This window comes from Malurus melanocephalus, unplaced genomic scaffold (genome assembly GCF_030028575.1).
Source record: "Malurus melanocephalus ecotype Western Australia unplaced genomic scaffold, MMel_1.1 scaffold_39, whole genome shotgun sequence".
Lineage (NCBI taxonomy): Eukaryota > Metazoa > Chordata > Aves > Passeriformes > Maluridae > Malurus > Malurus melanocephalus.
The window spans coordinates 1,566,841-1,588,319 of record NW_026623271.1 but is presented as its reverse complement, the minus strand read 5'-3'; the positions used below and the strand labels follow the sequence as shown (position 1 = coordinate 1,588,319).

The 21,479-nt window shown below is 37.6% G+C and overlaps 1 protein-coding gene across 1 annotated transcript; it reads left to right on the top strand.

The window, feature by feature from the left end:
• Positions 1 to 6: 6 nt before the first annotated feature.
• On the top strand, positions 7 to 21,189 carry NAPEPLD (N-acyl phosphatidylethanolamine phospholipase D). Its single transcript, XM_057364485.1, has 5 exons — positions 7 to 230; positions 11,042 to 11,354; positions 17,069 to 17,715; positions 18,640 to 18,754; positions 19,989 to 21,189. Exons 1-5 carry the CDS (start codon positions 19 to 21, stop codon positions 20,115 to 20,117), a joined length of 1,416 nt encoding a protein of 471 aa, XP_057220468.1. The 5' UTR covers positions 7 to 18; the 3' UTR covers positions 20,118 to 21,189.
• Positions 21,190 to 21,479: the final 290 nt, after the last annotated feature.

The following is a 21,479-nucleotide window of genomic DNA, read 5'->3' as shown; positions in this document are numbered from 1 at the left end:
GCGGAATCCCTGCTCGCCATGGTGAGGCGCCGGGCGCTGTGGAGCTTCTCCCTGCAGCTCGCCGCGCTGCCCTCAGCGGCGAGCTGGTCAGGTGGARCGCCGCAGCCGTTCAACAGCTCCTACCGGAGACCTGCAGAGCCGCCGCCGTGGAAGGGGTGGAGCGGCACCATGGAGGAGGAGGAGAAGGAGGGGGACGAGACTTATCAGGGGCGGCAGCAGCAGTCCAGGAGGTGAGCGGCGCTCCAGCGGCAGCAGCGCTCCGGGGCCGGGGGTCTCTGCCCCCGCGCCTTCCTGTGGGTAGGGGGGAACGGACCGAACCGAGCGGTGGCTCTCTCCCTGTGCCTGTCCGGAGGGGAGGCACTGCCTGAGCTGCTGCCGTCAGAGCAGAAGGAGCTGAGGCACCTGCTCCGAGCGCGGCAGCGGGGCTCGCCAGACACCCACACTGTACCGGGGCCCCGCCGGTGAGTGTGGGGGAAACCGGGCTGGGCCGCTGCGGGAGGCGGTGGGAGCGGGGTAGAGAGGGCGCGGGCACCCACTCGGAAAAGTTCGCGGATGGGCGGGCGAGGTGCGTGGGGCTGGCGAGCTCTGCTCCCGGCCGGGGAGGAGTGGAACAGCCCAGCTGCCCACGGAGCTCAGCGTGTGCCCCTGCCCCGCTGCCTGCGTGCCGCCTTGGCTAGGGACAGACCCTGATGGGCTCCAGCTCCAAAAGCAGCTGGGTCCAGGGCATCTTTCCGCACCGGTGAAAGAAACCCTGGAAGAAGAAGTCCTGTGTTCGTCCCCCAGCGTAAGGCTTTCGTTCTCGTCAATTGACTGTAAAACATGCTGCAGCAGCGCTCTTGGAAAGAAACAAGTTATATAATCGGTTACAAAAAAATCAGCTTCATAGCATCGGCGGCTTAGAGAATGTTTTCCTTTGAAGAGGAGGCACGAACGGATGTTTATTTGCGGTGGGAGCATTCGCATTGTATAGTGCTAAGTGGAAGATATTAAGGAAGTCATTTAATGTAATTAGTGCAGTCAAATAATCTCAATGATCGTCAATTATCCCTAGCAAGGATTTCGCAGAAGTGTTTGTTGACTGTCTTGATGGGATGCAGTTAAATTCATGAACTTCTGCAGAAATGTTTTTTTCTAGTGACGATTATGATTTCTTCCATTTGCTAAATGGCCATTATGAAGCAAGTTTTTTAGTTTTAAAGGAAAGTAATATTTGTAGTTAAGTATTTTTTCTTTAATTTTAAACTGAACCGAATAAACTGGCATCAAAATTAAAGGTACTGACAGGAAAACCACTTCAGTTTTCCAGAAAAAAATCCCTTGAAAAGAGTATTTTTATTCATAGTAGCAGCTGCATCAGTTAAGAAAGTAGGAAGCCTGATTTATTTTGTAGGTAAGATTTTGAGGAAGACAAGAATAAGATTTTTTTTCTTATTAATTCAAGAATTATTGCAGCAGTTGCTTTCAGAATACCCCAGATTTTCTGAAATTGAAAAGCCTATTATAAAAAGTAATGGAAATTTTTAAAAGGTGGAGATTGGAGAGCCCTGTTTGATTCAGTTATGATGGAGAGGAGAGGAGGAAGTAAGGGATACAAGTGAAACTGTTCAAATATAAATAACAATTATTCAGCTTCAGCTTGGCCTCAAGTCAAAAGAGATGTGCAGTCTTTTTAAGAGGAAGTAATCCATTATTATAATTTTATTCACTTGCAGTAGTAAGTAGGTTTGAGGAATAACCAGGAGAAATATGCTCTTTCTTCAGCCTTTATAAGCTCAAAATTGAACCAAAATAATTAATTCTTCATTCAGAAATAGCTCTTAGCATCTTTTCAGCAGAAAGGAAGGCAACTTTTTTGTCTGTGATGAGAAAAACAGAAATACTGCCATATTAATTAGTGACTTTATATGTAACACCTGCAGTGAAATTGGTTTTCCTTTTTGTCATATCTATAATTTCTTTCCTGATCTCACTTCCATTTTTTTTTTCAGTCTACTGCTTTAACTTTATAGGTTGCAGTGTGAGTTCCTRCTTCTAATACATTCAGAGCCAGGGCAATGGAAAATCACTTGATCACCAAATGCAGATTTGAGTAAAAAGGACTTTTCTGTAAACTAAATGTTGCACTTAGTTTAAATATTCTTAGAAAATCTGGGAAAGAAGTTATGTATTAYATCCTCTTTGTATGTAACATCTTGGTGTTGAACAGCTGTACAAGGAAGGGATCGTTTGAGTTTGAATAGCCTACAACTGTGCCCAAGCAGAWAAACCTTGCAAAGCTGTTCAGGAAAGCCAAGTGACACTGTGAAAACACTGCTGCCATTGTGCCCCGACTGTGAAAAACAAAGTTTGATAAGATGTGCAAGTGAAAAAATGAGTCTGAAGGAATTTATGTCAAGAGTTACTTCTTCTGTAATACCTGTTCCTGTGGCTGGAGCTGGTAATGCTACTGTCTGTTGAGTAAGGTTTATGATAGGATTTATTGCTTCAAATATTTGGAAGTATTTTTCTCATGCTGTCAGCTGGTTTTTGAGGGAAGGTTTCAGTGAGGTTCAACTGTTTCTGATAATGAGACTGTGGTAGTAATAAGGTAATTATGAGTTCCTATTCAGATGTGTTTACATGAAACACTTCAACTCCTTGAAACACCTACATATTTAGGATGGTGCCTTGAAAACTAGTGGATGGCTCACATGTGTGTTGGAAGGATGCCTTGACTCTTCCATACGAAGAAAAACCCAAACCACACAACTTCTAGTATTAACACTTCTGTTGTTGACTAACAACCAAAGCATTTGCATTGAATTCAGAGTACACGAGGACATCATAATTTAGAGTTGAGGGGATGGAATCAAAGGCCCTTTATATATAGGAAAAATGGGTGTAATGAAAAACATTTACGTATCAGGATGTTTCCAGTTTCCTTGAGTGTTGACATTTTRCTGTGTCTGGTGTACTGTCCCTTGGAATTTCTTTCTAAGTGGGTGTGTTTCAGTTAAAGAACCATAAGGGTGCTATATTGGATTTGTTTTCTGGCTTTCTAGTACAAAGTTTTGGATATTCAAAACTTATTGTTTGGAAAGACTGGTGACRTTTTGGCTTATCTCGTGTGACGGATGATTTTTGAACAGTTGTGTTCAAGAAAAGAACATATTTCAACAAAGAAAAAAATCGCTTATGTTAGCTGACCTGGAAATGTTTTGCTTTCATTTCGATAAATTTGGATTCAAATGTTATAGATAGTTCAGTAAAATCCATATATGTGTGGGGTGAATATTCATATATACACAGACAGGGAGAGAGAGACAATGTTGTTGGGACAAGCAAAAGTTGATTTTATATTAAAAATTAAGTAGAACTAGAAAGAATGTAGGTAAGTATTTTCATGTTGCAGAGAAATTGCATTGGACCTTATGTAACTGGACTTGGAATTGAAAAGAGGGAATCAAAATAGACAAGCCTTTAAATATGAATATAAACAAAATTTTATGACTGTTAACTTAAAAATAAAGTCAAGTTCTTAGGCGTTGCTACACTTCCTGGACTAATGAGGTTTTATAGGATTTTAAAGGATTATTCTTGGTGTGAGTCTAGAGGAAGTTTGCATAGGTGTTTGTTCTTTATTGGCACAGGGAGACAGGGATAAACAAAATTAAAAGGCTTAGTAAATGAAGTGGAGATAGCAATTGCACAATTGCAGACATAAAAGTGCCAGAGTTGATGATAAATGAACTTTAGATCYTATGTTACTATGTGGATCCTATGCATCAAAGTTTTAACATGACTTCTGTGCATTTTTATGAARCAGTTCTTACATTGCCTCTCTAACCACATGCTACAAAAGAAATCAGTTTTCTCCCATAGCATGTTCAAGTGGAGTCTTCATTTCATTATGTATAATAGTATTTGTGTTTAGTCATATCTAATTGACATTAAGATGTTAGATGGAAAACCTTTACCCTTAGGAAGGAATGTGAGCTTGTAATATTTTAAAACTTTATTTTCCTTAAGAAAAATATGTGCTAACAGCTTCAATGGCCTAATAACTTAAAATACAAACTCTAAGATGTATAGACTGTTAACACACAGGAGTGGTTAAAGTGTGATTTTAAATGCCTAACTTCAAAGTTCAGCAGTTTTTTTTGTAACAGTAAACCCCATCCTGGCAAGGTGTGCCTGTGTCATTAACTGGAGTCACATCAGTAACCAACTGAAACTAATGGACTACTCGTTTGCATAAATAGTCACAAGTGCAGCTGGTGCCAGAATGCCAAAGCTGGGCTCTGGGTCCTGTAGCTGGGTTGGTACAAATTTTGTGTTTGGTCTTTTGGAAAAGCTTTATTGAAATTGAAATTCTGTCTTAAGTGTGAAGGGCTGTCCATGGATTGCTGTTGGAATCCATTACTTACTTGTGCAGATGTGTGCATATGCYATCTGCACTTATTTTTCTGTTAGTTTAAAAATTGTCCACATTTGATTTGTGACCTGGGTATTGTCTTGTGTACTGTAAGACAATACAAGCTGTAATGCATAAGCCTTGCTTCTGTGTGTCAGCCTCAGTCCTGCAGATGAGGTATGAAAACTTCCATTCCAGTTCATCATCTTTCAACATTCTTCACTATAAATTAAGTAGTCATATGAGATTAGTTGTTTAGGGAGAGAAAAAGAAAGCAATTTCCTTTCTGGTGCAGGAAAATTTAACTCCAGCTTCCCTTTGGTGACTATTTCAGCAATAGCACAGAATTACACTGCTCTTGTGCTTAATCATAATGATAGTCTAGGCTGCTCATTTAAATGTGATGGCCACATGCCAGCTTTAAGGTTCTTTTATTCAAGACTGWGATAAAGATGAGAGTAGAGAGGAAAAAAAGTTATTGTACAGGCTTGTATTGCTAAAGAAATTAGCTCCTGGGTCTGTCATCTCTGTTCTACTGCATGTCCCCTAWGGACAACTACTGTCATATCAGGGATCACAACCTAAACAGAATATGAATGTAACAAAAAGCTTCTATCATGTTATCTACAGATCATAGACATGTTTGGGGACTATGGAATGTTCATATTGGACATGGACAATCAGCTGGGGCACCTGGACACGAAGGGAAAGTAGTTATGTGTTGTGCCAGATGCAGGAAGAGGCATCTTTATTCAGTTGATACAAGCCCATAGCTGGTCTGATTTAACCCAACATTAAGAAATAATTGGCTCCAGGGACTACTGATGGAACTGACTCAAAAGCCTATTTGCATTTGTATCCAGAGGCATGTAAAGGTGTAGCTGATAGGCACGAATAACTTTCTGTTGGTTTAGTCCTAATGAATACCAGCAAAATAGAGGTGGAATGTTTAGTAACTGGAGTGGGCTGCCTTGTGGGTGGTAGGCAGCTATTGAATGTGCTTGGTTATAATATGAAACATTACTGTCTGAGATGGTAAATGGAGAGTTTCAGCATCATCAGTGCGAAGTGTAAATGAAATCTTGGAAGGGGATAGGGTAGGAAAAATTGTTGAAACTAACTTGATGATATGTAACTGAACTACACAGTGAATTCTAGATGGAGGGTATTTAATTTATTTTTTTTAGGCTGGTGCTGACATAAGTTTCTGTTTACAACAATATATTCCTGTTCTCACTCTTCCCTGTCCTAACCGGTTTGCTGGTATAAATACTTGCATGGTTGCACAGTGATGCAGGTGAAAATTAAGCGCTTRTCTAGGGATTGTAAGATAAGAAGTGGCTATCAGCTACATTAATTTCCTAAAAAAGTTCACCATGTGGACAAAAGTGTTTGTTTTGGCGAGCCTGGGGGGAATAGTCAGGGCAGAAATGGATTGGCACATGGTAGTGGCTGCTTAAGCAATGCAGCTGCTTAAGAGTAAGCTTAACAACAGATGAGCATGGTAGATGCCTCAACTTTTTTTTTATTTGTAATTAATTTTATTTTTCTCCATGATATCTAAATAAGACTTTATTTTACCRTTGATCCTCCAAGCTAGATAAGAATGATAAAGGATTTGTTTTAATTCTATGAGGCTGCTTATGGGGACAGCTAGCTATTCCTTTTTCTGTTMTCAACTCTGTTATTAATCTTTCTTGAACAGTACACAGGGTCAGTGTAGAATCAGGATAGTTACAGATCTGCTCAGTGGAAATTTTGGCAACACCTGTTGTTCCTAGGGATTTTAAATGTGAAATTTCAAATAGAAGTATTTACAGATCAGCTAATGCAAGCTTGAGAGATCTTTGTGTGAAATCSTAATACCAAGAGCAATCTAGAATAATTGCTCGTGCAACTGCTGTTGCAGTGATAAAAATAAAAGTAGTGAAAGAAATCTTCGAGATGTGTAGCAGTATACAGTTCACAGAAGGCTCRGGTTCTTTCTCTGGTAAGCCTACAGTGGTAAGATGGAACAACTTGAAKTACTGCACAATAAAAGTTTAAATGCATTCAGAATTTTCCAGTCTCAAACTGTTCAGTAATTAAAGCAGCCAATTTCAARCCTGGAGGAAAAATAAAAGCAGAGCCAAAACTTAGCTGGCAGTCATTTGATAGTAAAGCTTGGGGGAGCCAATTACATGCTCCCTAGCATTTGCAAATACCTTTCCTTCTAACAGAAACAATTTTTGCTTTATTTCAAGCCAAAACGCATGTTTTTTGCCGTCATTAAAAATATGTATTATGAAAGAAAACTTCAGAGTTGTGTAACTGTATAAGAAGAAAGCTCACAGTCTTGTTTTGGTAAGGCTACAATGGTGTGAGTTTGCTGGGAATTGTGTGCTGTCCCTTCTAGRTGATCATTAGTGCAACCTAATTCTGGATGTGGTTTACACAGAGAGACAGTGATTAAAAATGAACCAAACTCTTTACTTCAAAGAAGCAGAAAAATTGAAGGTTTGTGGGAAGCTTTRTGCCTGGAATGTTTACCAGGCAATTGTAAAGTTTTGGGGATGCTATATTCCAGTAAAGCATAGCTTCATAGTAACTCTTACGCTTTCTGGCTTAAATAAGGACCACGTTTCTGTGTAGAAAAGGATGAGTCTGTTTTGGCAGACTTAATGCTTAGTAGCATGTTGTGCATGACTCTGTGRTTAGTGGGGGGAGCTGCATCCATTTCACTTACAGAGCAGCGGATGTTAGAGACTGGGTGGAAAAGGTGAAGACAGTGGATTTTATGCCAATGTTCAACTAATTAGGCTTGAAGCTCTTCTATGTTTAAAGGACCATTTAAAAAGAAAAATTACAATGGCAGAATACTTCTTGTGATGTTGTTGTATCCTGTTTCAAACCTCTTGGAACAGAGAGTATGAAAATATTTAGTTAAATTTTTAATTTTCCTAAATAAACAAAAGGCTCAAAGCCAAAATATTGGTATCCAAATTTTCATTTATATAACCAATGTTAAAATAAACCATTTACCTAAAACCTGTTGTCCTGAGGGCTATATCCTCTTTACACGTGTRAGCCAGTTTAGTGGGATGTAAAACATGAATTTTCCATGCCATGTCTTGCCAGATCTACAACTTCTCTCTTCCCTTGTGAATTACTAGGGGTACTTTAGTATTTGATGTTGGAAAACCAGTTATGTGAGCTCTGCATTTTGATTCATGTCAGACTTTGTCTTACTCATCAGTCAGTGGTGTTCTTCTCCTCTATCTAGAACACCTTCTGGCCTTGTGAATTTGGCATGACTAATGGTCTTTAGGCGTTTGTATGTCATGGTCCATTTCTGCTTCTGAATTCAGTTGAAAGGGCAAAGAATCTCGGAGGACAGAGAGGGAGAGTGGTTGCCTTGTGTCTCTCCTGAGCCACTCTTGCAAACAGTGTCAATCCACTTCCCCTTTGGTGGGGGTAARTAACCTCATCCTGAAGGATGGGTTCCATTTGCCAGGAAATCAGTTTAATGATTTTAAGTAGAATAGTAGTTTATGTTTAAAACTATAAAAGGATTTCTTGTAGAACTTTACGTAACAATAAATATTCACCAGGGATGTGATCCCTTCCCTCTGTCCCTCCTAAGTGAACACAACTACTCCASTTTGATTTTCATATCTCTAGAGCTAGTAATTTTTGCTGCCATTCAAATGCTTAAATTAGATTTTCAAGTGCCAAACTATTATTTTTGGGTGGGAAGAATTTAGGAAAGCGGGCAGAAAAATCAACTGATTTCTGATTGGGCATTTTCTATTATTTAAAATATAACTGCCAAATCTCTTTATCTGTAGAAACTTTCTTTTGCAAAAGTGTAACTAGTGGACTAGTAATTGGTTGAATTTTATTTTAGGCTAATGTTTTCTGGCTTTCAAGAAATCATTATCTTCCTCTTTTTCTATGTAAGAAAACTCTGTCATTAATATTGTAGGATATATTTAATCAGTTTAAATGAAACAGAAATTATGTGCCAAGATGGATACTTCAAAGGAAGCTAGAGTTCATCAGGAATACTTTAAGTTACTTGTTTGTAAACATGTCCCTTTCTTATGCATGTGTAAGGTTTAAAGTATTCTTTGAGCACTGAGGTAGTTTATCCCTGCAGTTGCTTATGGAATACTAATGAAAGTAATGTATGTGCATCATGTGGAAAATATGTTGGCAGACAGATAGATACCTGCAGTGCCTTAAATGCTTTGGCATTGTCTTTGTTTAATCAGCGTAGTCGATCCCTGCTTCCCCTAGAGGTTTGTACCTTAGGAATAAGATCAAAGGTTTATATGAAGGTTTAAACAAAAGTGGAATTCACCTATTTTGCAGATGAATATCRATAAACAGAAGCTTAAAAAYGAAACTTTAGGCACCTCAGTCTCTAATACAAAATGTCTTGTAGGAGCAATAAATGCAGTGGTTATATATATTAAAAATTCAGACATCTGAGATGTTAACAGAAGAATTTCCTGGAATTAAGTACCTAAGATTAAACTTTTTTTGATTTGTTTTCATGATGCTTTCTAAAAGAATAAATACTTTATGCTGTGTCTGCGTGTTTTGCTAAATTAAAAACTRACTTGGCATTGAAAATGCTCTTTGACAAATGCAAAAAAAAAAGCAAAAAACAAACCAAACTCTCTTAAGTAACAGGTAAARTACCAGTACCGTTTTTGGGGTATTCTGTCTGCCTTTTTGTGGCACCGATTCTTTGTGTTACCATTTTATGTCTGCTTAAAATGCTATAGAGCAAGTTGAGTGTTTCCTTGAAGGCTGATTCCAGTAAATCTTTGGTGGAATAGAGGAAAAAAGCCTAGATTTACCAACATTTAAGTTTAAATTAGGATGCAGATGTGGTATCCTAATGCTAAATAGGAAATACTTAAGTGGAGTGGTTTCAGTAAAACTGCAGGGAAACTAGAGTACAAATCAATTACTTAAAATAAGATTGTAACCAGGGGTATAAGAGAAAATCTATCAGCCATGTTTTGTGATTGTTCATGCCTTTTTTTTTAGAAATGAATTTTGATGTCTTAATATTTTATCTTTACTGTATGRCAAAATAATGGTTATTTTGTTAAGAAATTTTCACAATATTTGCAAATTGTTGTATTCTTTGCAACTAATTCCATACTTGGTGTTTAGTAATCAGTTGCTGCTGAAATAGCAGAAATAGGTTTTGCATTTGAATTTGGAGCATCCTCAGCAAATGCATTTAAGTTCASTTGGTGGTACTTACATGTGTGTAATATCTTAGCTGCAATATTGCAGTGAACAATATATTTAATTCCCCCTGTAATTATGAGCTTATGGGGAGCACAGTGACTTGTGTGATTTCTAAGAAAACTGTGAGTTTTAATTCTGTTCCCTGATAATGTTTTTTTGCATCGACTGGCTTGGTTACATCAGYCCAGTGCTTCTGAGCATACAGTTAAAATTTAGTGAAACAGTAGATAGTGAAGCTTGTCCTGTGGAAAACTCTACCACCACATGTTTTAGCCTATTTGTTATTAAAAATTATTCCTGCACCTGAGCTTTAAATAGTGTTGTCTGTTCATTGCTAATCATSTAGTTTTTATCAGGTAGAGTTTGTAAATGCCAGAAAGTTGTGCACTCTTTAAAACACTAATTATTTCTTTTGAAAAGCTGACAGGACAGCAAATTGCAACATTTCAATTGAAAATAAATATAGAAATTGAAGCATTTCACTTCAAKTGAATTGCTTCAGCAATTTTTAAAATAAAATAGGGATATTCGGTTTTTCTACCTTGGATATAATAAGATTATATTTGTAAACTGCAACACTTAAATGCAGTTTARAATAAGAGACTGACTACTGAGTTCATAGTTTTCTAAGAAATGTACCAGCATTGTGACTTCATAGAAATAAGTTTTTCTCATTTTCTCACTTTTTTTTTATTTCACAGTGGAATTAAGAGCAAACATTGCAGCTGTGATTTGAGATGTTTAAATTTCCTGTGGTCTTCCATCAGTCAGTTCAGTTAAATGTGTATCAAAATTGTGTTTGAAACAGTTACAGTTACCTTCATAGTAATAAACTTTTCCTTTGTTTCAGACAAAATAGGAAACAGTACCAAATATCTGTGTTCTGARTTTCCTGCATGTGTTGGTATAAGTAAAGTGTTAGTAATGCTACACGAGACTGCCGCTTTTACTACAAAATAAAGTCACTATACAGGCAAATCCTAAGGTATGGTATAGTTCCAGTGTGTCTTGGACAGATTTGCAGGATCATGTTACATTAGGCACTAAATGTCATAAGTTTCAGGAAGAATGACTATTCTACCAAAATGTAAATTAAGGAACCCTTCCCCCTCACTTTTGCAGTTGGTAGATAATAGTGTTAGTATCTGAAGCTGTGCATTCCAGGGAGTAAAATTCAGCCTGAACTACAAAGAGCCCTCGTGTCTGCTTGCCACAGCATGTTTTTGAAGGCTTTTGTGTAATAGCAACTGTTTCAAAAGCGTATTTTGTTGATTAAAAAATACAGTAGATCATAAAACAAGAAAGGCAATCTTGTTTCGTGTGTGTGTGAGTACATTCAGTCTTATGAATGTTGATGCTAGTCCAAGAAAATATTGATTAATTTAAAATTTTATTTAGTTCTCCTGTAAAAGTTATGGATAAGAATACAGATGAAGAGCAGCCTTCAACTGTGTGCAACCAGTACCCTAAAGAAGCGGTGAAGAAACGTCAGAATTTGGGTCGAGGTTCCGGGGSCAATGATTCTTCCAGGACCTTCAGGAAAAGCTTCAGGCTGGACTACAGGTTAGAAGAGGATGTAACTAAATCAAAGAGAGGCAAAGATGGGAGATTTGTCAACCCGTGGCCAACATGGAAATCACCAACATTACCAAATATTTTGAAATGGTCCTTCATGGAAAAAGATAACAGCAATGTGCCACGATCAAAGCAGGTAAATACTTCCATATTTTCCTTTTGTGATTCAGACTGCTTTTACCCCTGCTCTAATCAATAAAATAGGACAGTTTCTAACTAATACTCATTATGCATCTCCTAGAGATTTTTCTAAGTCTTGCTTTTCTGATTTGATATAATTTTGTTATTTTCAAAAGGTGGGTTAATAAATTTCTTTAATTTTTGTCTCCTTCTTAGTTCCACACCCTGTGATTTATTCAGCTCATTTTATATTTATAAAAACAACAAAAATGGCCCCTAGCTCAGTCATAAACCARTCTCAGCCATTCCTTTTTAATAGGTATTGCCTTACGAAGCAKAATATTAACTTAATTTGTGTTGCATGAGATAGCTGCAACATATTAATTTTTTTAAAATTTTGCCTTTTTTCCCAGACTGCAATTTATTACATTGTTGCATCTCTTTCATGAAAATGTAATAAAATTTTCTGTCACCTACTTATGAAAGTATTTACAAATCTGTTTTCTCTGTTTCAGTAACCAGGAGAAAAAATTGCTTATGTCAAAACTAACCTGAGCAAATATTTGTACTGAAATACTTTACTGGGTAACACCGTCATTTGTTCTTGGTGAAATGCTTTTGTCAAGTATTGTATATAAAGAAGGAGATAAGGGAAGCTTCTTTTCCATGAAAAGTAATGGATACTGGAAATGGATAACCCTTAACCACGGGTTATCTTTATGGTCAYAGGAAACATGAAGAAGCCTAAGTTTTGACAGGATTACTTCTCAGCCTGTTTCTGATGTGTTAACTGTACTTCAGAAAAGCTGTGCTGAAGGGTGCACAACCAAGGACAGCATTTGTTAACAAGCAAGTGTTAATGCTTTTAAGCATGCAAGAAGCTATGCATAAGCTATAAATCTCACAGTCAGTATTTAGTAATGAGCTTTCAATTTTGTCTTACTTGAATTATCTGTGAAGGRAGAAATTTTATCAGTTTTATGGACAGGAAAGCCATGTACGCATTAATGCATGATGATCAGAGTTTTGGGAACGTTTAAGGAACAAATAATCTTCGCTGTAATTGTTCAATAATAATAATAACACATAATTTGACTTCAGAAAGAAACACAGCAAACCTACATCAGGCTTGAGATCCCTTCTAGTAATTTACTTTTTAAAATTTGGTGTCTTCCTTTTGGTGACAACAGTTTCCTCAGGGTATATAGCTTTCTAGACTGTGCGGGCCACATTTTCATGAAATTCACGCCTGGGTATTTTCAGTTGCCTTTGACTGCTGCCCTATTTGATATGTGTAACGCAGGCACTCTCTCTTCCCAGAGCCAGTCAGAAACCTGGGTAGTGACTGAAGTCCCTTGAAGGCAATGCTGAGGTGTACTGTGGAGTGTAGAACATACAGCATTCTGATGGAGTGCAGAACTGCAGCCCTCCCCTTTAATTTACAGTTTGTCCCTACAATAAAGGATGATCACAAAGAAATCTACAAGGCACCAGTTGAAAAGCTGTCTCTCTGAGACAGATGGGATTAATTTTGGACTAATTTTATTGTCTGCCTATGAAATTTTTTTAATTAAGTGTCTGCAATTATTCAGGAGTTCAGTGAAGTAAATCAGAAAGGGGAAAACCTAGATAGGGATCAATGAAATGCACTTCTGAAGTCCTCAGCCATTTTGATGCTTGTTCCAACCAGTTTTGTTCCACATTTAAATCAGCCTGTAAAGTGCATCTGAGCTTTTTTAAAATTCAAACTAAGGGCACCATACTTTATTTATCACTGCTAGATGGCATGTTCTTTGAGCAGAATCCTACTTCAGTTTTCACATTGAGTGTACCTGGTGATGCCCTGCTATGCTGGGCAGGTTCAGTTTATCTGTACCAAGTGCTTTGCGTATGTAAAAAAGAGCATATTATCCAGGATAAATGCTGGTGCTTYACTGTGGAAAAGCTATATGTATTATAATCATGCCTTCACAATGACCTTAAATCATTATCCAGAATGCATAGACTTCTCATATTTTCGTTACAGGCTTTATTAGTAACTTTGTGCAGTGCTGTTGGAGGATCTTTAATTATTAATTGTTGGATCAGCAGTTTAGATTGTTCTCATTTCTGTAAAATCCTGTGGTATTCCAGTATGCACTAAGCGCCAAAAATCCTAAGCTAATCAGCTAGTGTTACCAAAGCCTGTCATGTGTTTCTTCTTGCTTTGCATTAGGAGGGARAGAACGGAGAGGGGGAAGGGACACAGCAGGAGGAATTTTTTTATTACTTGTGTAATGAAGACTAGACAGTATTAAGCACATTTTGTTTCTGTTGGTAGCTGATTTGACATAATTGTCATATTAAAAAAAATCTCTTTCAATTCTTCTAGTTTAAATATGTTTCTGGTTAGTTTGACAGAGAACAAAATGTATTATAGCTGGATAAACGTTCCATAAGATTATGTATTTCATTCATKATGTTGCTTTATCCTGTTGTGTGAGTTTTAAGTATTTCATGTGAAGTATACTCCTTATAGAACTTGTGTTTTAGCTTGAAATCCTCTAAGTTCAGTGTTGTTAATTGCTTTAAAAGGTGATTGTGGGTGCTCTTAAAATACTAAAAATCCCCCTAACAAACCCAAACACAAATCCCATGCACTGAGAAGTAATATTTGGTGTGATTCACTGTGATAGTTCAACAACATGCCTGATTTCTGATCTCRTTCTCTGAGGAATCATTGATTTGGATCAGAGGCCTGTATGTCACAAACCTGGAAAGCACAAGCTCTGTACGAGACCTACAAGTTACGCTGCCTTTGTGCTCTTGGTTTGTCTTGAACTTTTGTTCACAGAATTTAATTTAAATAGGTCAGGATAGCAGTTGTTCAAACTGTGCTCCGTTTTATTTATCAGTCTTCCTGTCTGTGTGACTTTTTCAAATGCCTTTTATAGTGATTAGTTCTACCTTTAAATTAACTATTCAAAATACTTAATAGCATCAATCCCAGTGACATCCCTGTAAAGCCTTTATTAATAGTGCAGATGTGTTGTGACTTTAGGCAGCCAAGTCCCAGTCAGCTGCTTGCTTCCATGCCCCACCACTTGCACCACAGTGGAATTGAAAGGGGAAAAAACAGATAACTTGTGGGTTGAGATAAAGACAGTTCAATAGGTAAAGCAAAAACTGCTTGCACAAGCTGAGTAAGAAATTTATTCTCTTTCCAGGGGCAGGCAGGTGTTCAGCCATCCCCAGGAAAGCAGGGCTKCATCCCATGTAACAGTTACTTGGGAAGACAAACACCATTCACTCTGAATATCCTCCACCTCCTCCTTCCCCTGGATTTTATTGCTGGGTGCAAGGTCATATGGTATGGGATATCTGATGAGTTTGGGTCTGCTGCCCCACTGTGTCCCTCCCAGCTTCTTGTGTGCCCCAGTCAACTGGCTGTGATGCTATGTCAGCCCTGTTCAGCAACAGCTAAAACATCAGGCTGCTGTCAGCCCTGTTTTCAGCACTAATCCAAAACATAGCAACATAGGAGCTACTGGGAAGAAAATTAACTCCATCCCAGTTAAAACTTGGTAGAATATGTTAGAGTCCCACTTAAGAACTAATTGTTCTCTTCTGCCAATTAGCCAGTTCCCTATCCATTTAGTATTGCTTATTAATATTGCATGATGCTAATTTCAAAAACTAATTTTTGCCAAATGACAGTAAAAATAAGTGAATTGAGTTCTGAGAAAATTTGTAGTCCAACTTTAAAACCAGTCTAACTCTAAAAATGTTTAAAAGAACATTTTCCATAAAAAATGTAYGAACTGACCTAAATTGCATTATGACAATTAATTATTAAATTCCACTTCTGAGTTTTATTTCTTTGATATAATCTGATTTGTTGACTTAACCATGTGTAATTTKTTGGTTTGTCCTAATTTCCATTTTTGAGTGTTATGTTAGTTTTCTGCATTTTTTTTAATTAAAGTGTAACAGTATAACACTCTCTGTGGTTCAGATTTCTGTGGCCATGTTGTTCCCATCTACTTAGAATGGAATAGAGATAAGAAAATGATACTTCTTTCTTGGAGCAGCAGCCATTTATCTCAGTCTAAGATTCCTGCTTTTCTTATATGAATTAAGGAGTYGTATTGTACTAAACTTAYATTCAGCTTTATAGAAGGTTATGTMTTTCTTATTCCTGGGGACAGTAAAAAAACTTTTTCAGTAGACATGGCTTGTCCATTAGCTCTCAGAAAAAACAGTTTCATGAATACTTTATTATTTACAGTGGAATTGCAGGGGGATGGAGATGTGTGTGCTTTGTTTTTCCCAACATATGCCTTCCAAATCAATAAAATATTGTGAAGAAAGTAACTTCCCTGAAGCTGTCAGTACTGGTTTAGCAAGGCAACTCCTGGAGTCCTAAATTGTCACAGCATCAGATGGTCTTTTAAAGGAGCACAAGGTCAGCTCTGTATAAACTCRCTGATAGTGCTAATCTGTGCTAGGCTTAAAGAATGAGAGTAGCAACCATGGCAGGCAGAACTTGACTTGGAACCAGAAATGCTGCAACATTTGTGATTACCAAGGAGAGGAGTATCAGGAGTCTGCAGAAGCTGCCCTAGCACATGAAAATTCTTCTAAAGCAATGTGAGGAGTTCAGACCAGAAGCRTTTGGGAGGAGAGCCTTTGCCACATTGTGGCCAAGCTGGAGATGATCAGGAATGCTGAGACTACTCCTTGGTTGTTTGATTTTTTTTTTAATAGGAAAGCTCTTATTTATTACAAATAAAACTTCYGCATAAGCATCTCAACCAAACTGTAGTGAAGAGCATAACTCTCAAAATGAGAGAATGAGTGATGGTTGGATGGTGAGTTTCAGTAGGTAATATACAGCCATGGCCTCCATGGCTTGAAGATRCAGAGAGTCAAATTAATGTTCAACCAGGTCAGTTCTCTGACCAGTCATACTTGAGTGGGGACTGCATAACTAGTCAAGCAGGAATAAGAGAAAAGATGGGGGAACCTTTTCATAGCTTTGTTACACAGAAGAATGGATTTAGGTTGATTTCAAGTCATTCTTGGGACTGCATCTTGCAATACATGGAGATCAGTACAGTGATTTATTCAGTAATAATTAAACTTTAATTAGCTTAMAGGCTTCAATAAAACACCAGAAGAAGCATATCTAAGTATCTAAAGGTTTACTTTAAAAATGATTTTGTGTTTTATGATTGTTCATTGAATTATTGGCAGGATGGGAAGGCAGAATTGTAATAGCTAACATTAGCAGGCGAGGTTAACCTTTGTGTGCTGCTTCTTGATGTAATGAGGTGAGAGAGAGGGTCTGATAAAAGCTAACAGACCTTTCATGGAGTGCTGCTGGGGAACGTGACATTTTCTTTCATCTGTGACTTACTTGTGCTGGGACTTAGAGGATGCATCATTCAGTTGTATGAGTATTTAAGTAACATCATGTGTGTGTGTGTATATATATATATATATCTATATCCTTTTTCAGGTGGAGGAATCTCTTCCTGGAATGCTTTTAGTGCCTTGCAGTGCTTTCATTGCAATGCYCCCAGACATTAAAAAGGCATCTCTTGTGTGCTGCAGTTCTCAGWTTGCAGAAAGACATAAACAAAGTACAAGTCTTGAATGTATTGATTTGTGCCTTGCATGCAGTTTTTGTTCCATGGCCAAGTACATTCTGAAATCTCTCATGCATTTTATGTTCTTTTTTTTTGCCAGGAACTCGATAAAGAACTTCCAGTGTTACAACCTTACTTTGTTCAAATGCCMGAAGAAGCTGGGAAGACAGGAGCTGGTATGCGAGTCACGTGGCTKGGACATGCCACAGTTATGGTGGAAATGGATGAACTTGTATTTCTCACTGACCCAATCTTCAGCCAGAGAGCGTCCCCTATTCAGCTGCTGGGTCCCAAGCGCTTCCGAGGGCCACCGTGCACAGTAGCACAGCTCCCCAAAATAGATGCGGTGTTGATCAGCCACACCCACTACGATCACCTGGACTACAACACCGTGGCRAGTCTGAACGAACGCTTCGGGAGCGAACTGCGCTGGTTTGTGCCCCTGGGGCTCCTGCAGTGGATGCAGAGATGTGGTTGTGAGAATGTCATTGAACTGGACTGGTGGGAAGAGAACTGTGTCCCTGGTCATGACGCAGTAACTTTTGTCTTCACCCCTTCCCAACATTGGTGCAAAAGGACTGTGACAGATGATAACAAGGTTCTCTGGGGCAGCTGGTCTGTCTTGGGACCTTGGAATAGGTTTTTCTTTGCAGGAGATACTGGATATTGTTTTGCTTTTGAACAAATAGGTAAAAGATTTGGACCTTTTGATCTTGCAGCCATCCCCATTGGAGCTTATGAGCCAAGGTATGAAAATCATGGTTTGAGCAAAATACATAAATGAAATTATATACTGATGACAAAAAACACACCCAGAAGTTAAAACTGTACATGTACTTTATTAAGGGGGATATATATATATATATAAATATATGTGATGTTTTCGGACAGTTTTTTTCTTCAGACTTTAACATAGCAAGGATGAATCAGCAGTCTTTCTTCCCTCAAAAATGTGGAGTAAATATCTGGAATTACTCTGTGCCTTTTTTTCTGAAACAGCATCATTTAATCCAGCCCATTCCGGTGTATGTCATTTGCTGTGTTTTTCTCTTGCTTCAGTCTTTACCCTGGTTTTGCAACTTATCTTGATACAAAAATGACTTGGTTATAAAGTATGAAAGATTTGTCTACTCAAGGGAGCAAATTTTTCTCCTTTTAGAGAAAACTTTTAGATGTTAGCACTGATATAATGCTGGAAGGAAAGCATGTATGGGCTGTGAAAGGAGGGTAGGAATCCAAATAGCATGGTAAAAATCTGGTCTCTTTTAAGAGCTGCTGAGTTATCACTTCTATTTTGCCTGTTCATTTGGGCTGTTTCTGAAGCACAAAGTTTGTGGTGTGTACTGCTAGCACAAAATGTTTTCAGGGATGGATTTAAAGTTTTGGCCTTAATGCCTCAAGGCACCAGTAATATGTCCTTATACTGTTGAAAATATAGATAAGAAAAAATCCTTTGAAAAGGGAGTGCAATACATAAACTGCTGTTTCATGGGTATGTTGGTATATGTTAGTTTCTTGATTTTGACTGTTCTGTATGTTGTCTAGGTCAACATGTTCATGATGTTTTTGATTAGGTGACCATATATTTCTTTTCATTCTTTGCATAGAAGTAAAGAATAAATATTGCACTTAATTAGGTGACACAAAAAAAATGGTGCTTTGTTTTGGTAGGTGGTTTATGAAACACCAGCATGTGGATCCTGAAGAAGCCGTACGAATCCATATTGATGTTCAAGCAAAGAAGTCTGTAGCAATTCATTGGGGGACCTTTGCTTTAGCAAATGAGGTAAATTCCAACACTAAACATGAGTTCAGATTTCCAAGGACTAGACTGTCACTAGTGAAGCTTTGCTCGTGTACTTAACCTACATATCTGTAAATGTAAACTTAAAATGTGRACTTTGTATGAATGAAAAGTTATTACTCTATATAATGCTGTTCAAAACAATGCTTAGCTTTTCAAAACTGATTACATAAAATATTTCCATGGTTATTGAAACAAATGTAGGGGATGTTTCTGATATCCAAATGCTAAGGAAAGTAAGACACATATGCAGTAATAAAAGCAAACTCATCACTTGGAGACAGTAAGAACTGCATGCCTGTRAGTCAGTACAGTATTTATTAATTACATCTGTCTAGTAAATATATGAACAGTATTTTTAATAGTTAATRAAGTTAAAAACAGAAAGGATATGAAAAATATTGAGTTATTCGAGTTTGTGGTAGTTTTTAAATGTTTTTATTCACCTCARACCCCCTCAAGTCTACAGATCTAATAAGAAGGTTACCTGTACACCTTCCATAGCAACTAAAAATGGATTGAATTGGAAATATCTACATTTGCTTTGAGACTGGTAGTTGTTTTTCAACTTTGTCTTTGCGTATATTGCACCACTTTATCTCCTAATTCATTCCTGATAGAGTGGTCACATGATCTGTCATCTTCTGTCCTGGCTATGCTCCCTCTCAGCTCATCGTGCACSTCCTTGACAGGGCATGGATGGAACATAGGGTGCTCGGATAGAACATTTCCTGTACCCATTGTTTCCAATAAACTGTTCCTAGTGCCCACGGTACAAATGTTACTATGTATTTAGGAGCACAAAAAATAGATGATTACWCCCTGATAATGCCTTTTCTGAAATGTAACAGATACACCGCGGTAACTTGAGGGGAGCCGCACTGACAGCTGATTGTTCAGACAGGACCGCAGTGAGCTTGGCTTTACTGAGCGAGGGAAAGCGCCAGCTGCTGGCGGGCAGCACTTCCTCTGAAGGGATCTATTGCTGCCTTGAAGGCGACCGAACTTGGGCTGACAAGTCGTGCCTTGCTAGTTATTCTGCAGCTGTAAATCAGCCTTCTTATCTTTCAAAAACTTAAAATGAACCCAAACAGTTTGACAAATACCCTTCTCCTTCCCATTTTTTGAGCAGTGATTTTTTTTTTTTATTTTTTTTTCCCCTTCAAAAAATGTTGCACTGGTATCTTTTGCCTCACATTATTCTAATTTTTTTCAGTATTACTTGGAACCTCCAGTTAAATTGAATGAAGCTCTTGAAAGATATGGATTGAAAAAAGATGACTTCTTTCTCTTACGCCATGGAGAATCACGGAATTTAAATACAAACGACCGTTTTGAAAACTGAAACAGTGTCAGTTACTTGTAAGCCCTGTTCGATCTGAACTTGTAATTAATATTACAATGCTAACATGATGTACTTACAGGATAGATTTTTTTAGACTGGATTTCTAGATGCCAGGTTTGTGAGTTTCAGAACTAAAGCTTGCATACCGWTTTCATGACAAAGTTTACTAGTTATATTGTTTCTAAATTTAGAGAGATCTAAAAGTGGTCTATATATTAAGTGTTGTTTGGGAATAACTTGCGGTTTCAACTCTAATGTACACCACTGATAAAAAAAATATTTTTAAACTCTTCATCTTACCTGCAGCAGCAATAATAACCTCAGCACAGAACATATTCTTAGCATTAATGGCTGACTTAAATTAATCACTGTTATACTGTCATCTCCCACTTGTTAGTCTTCATGTCATGCTCTGTACCTTGATAGCTTTGCTGTATGTCTTCCAATACAGCTGTGTTGTTAAAGCACAAGCATAGTAAAATTGTTTTACTCTTCATGTATTAATGAACYACAAAAACTGAATTTTACAATGATCAAAGAAATGTGCCTTTTAAARAGAGAGAGAATTTAATGTTGCATCGTGGATGTATAAAACTAACTGCTGGCCAGAGTATCTACACACTTGCGTTGTTTTGTCTGTGTTTTTAAGTTAGGTATGAATGTGTCAATTGCAGCACATGAAGTGGAAGAATCCCTTAATGTTGCATGTCCTTGCATTAACTCAGCATTTTTCTAAGTACCTTTTCTCTTTTTTTCATGTTTTCTTTATTTTTTTTTAAGTGGAAAGTCTTAGACAAGGGCTGTGGTATTTTTTCTTATAGCTTCCCTGTAATTTTAAAGTTGAATGAGAGATTATGACATCGTTTGGTGTTATAAAACTTGGCCAAATATATCTGTATCAAATTGTCTTGCTAATTTACAGAATTAAAGACTATTGTTGCCAATAAAAAGGTTTGTTATTCTTTATAATCYATTGGAAAATCATGTTTTGTTTATGATTTCTTTTGGCCTATGGGATATGTGGGTTGGTTTTGGTTTTGKTTTTTTTGCTCTTGCTGTATATTTTATTTTCATATCCCATGAAGATAAATAGATATATTAAAAAAGACATTATTTGAAGGCATCAACTTCTGSCACTTAWTTGAAACCAGAGATTTCATAGTAGGAACAACTGAAGTAATCTTTTAACTGTAGATAGTTATCTCTTTTAGGACTTCCCAATATAAATATTCTAAGTGTTAAAGATTTTCATATCAACAAAGAACAGCACAAAGAGGGAAAGTTAGTCAAAGTTCATTGTGAKGATGGGCTCTGGAACAGAGATAATACATAAGAAAAAGCTACTTACTTTCCTTTGTTGGG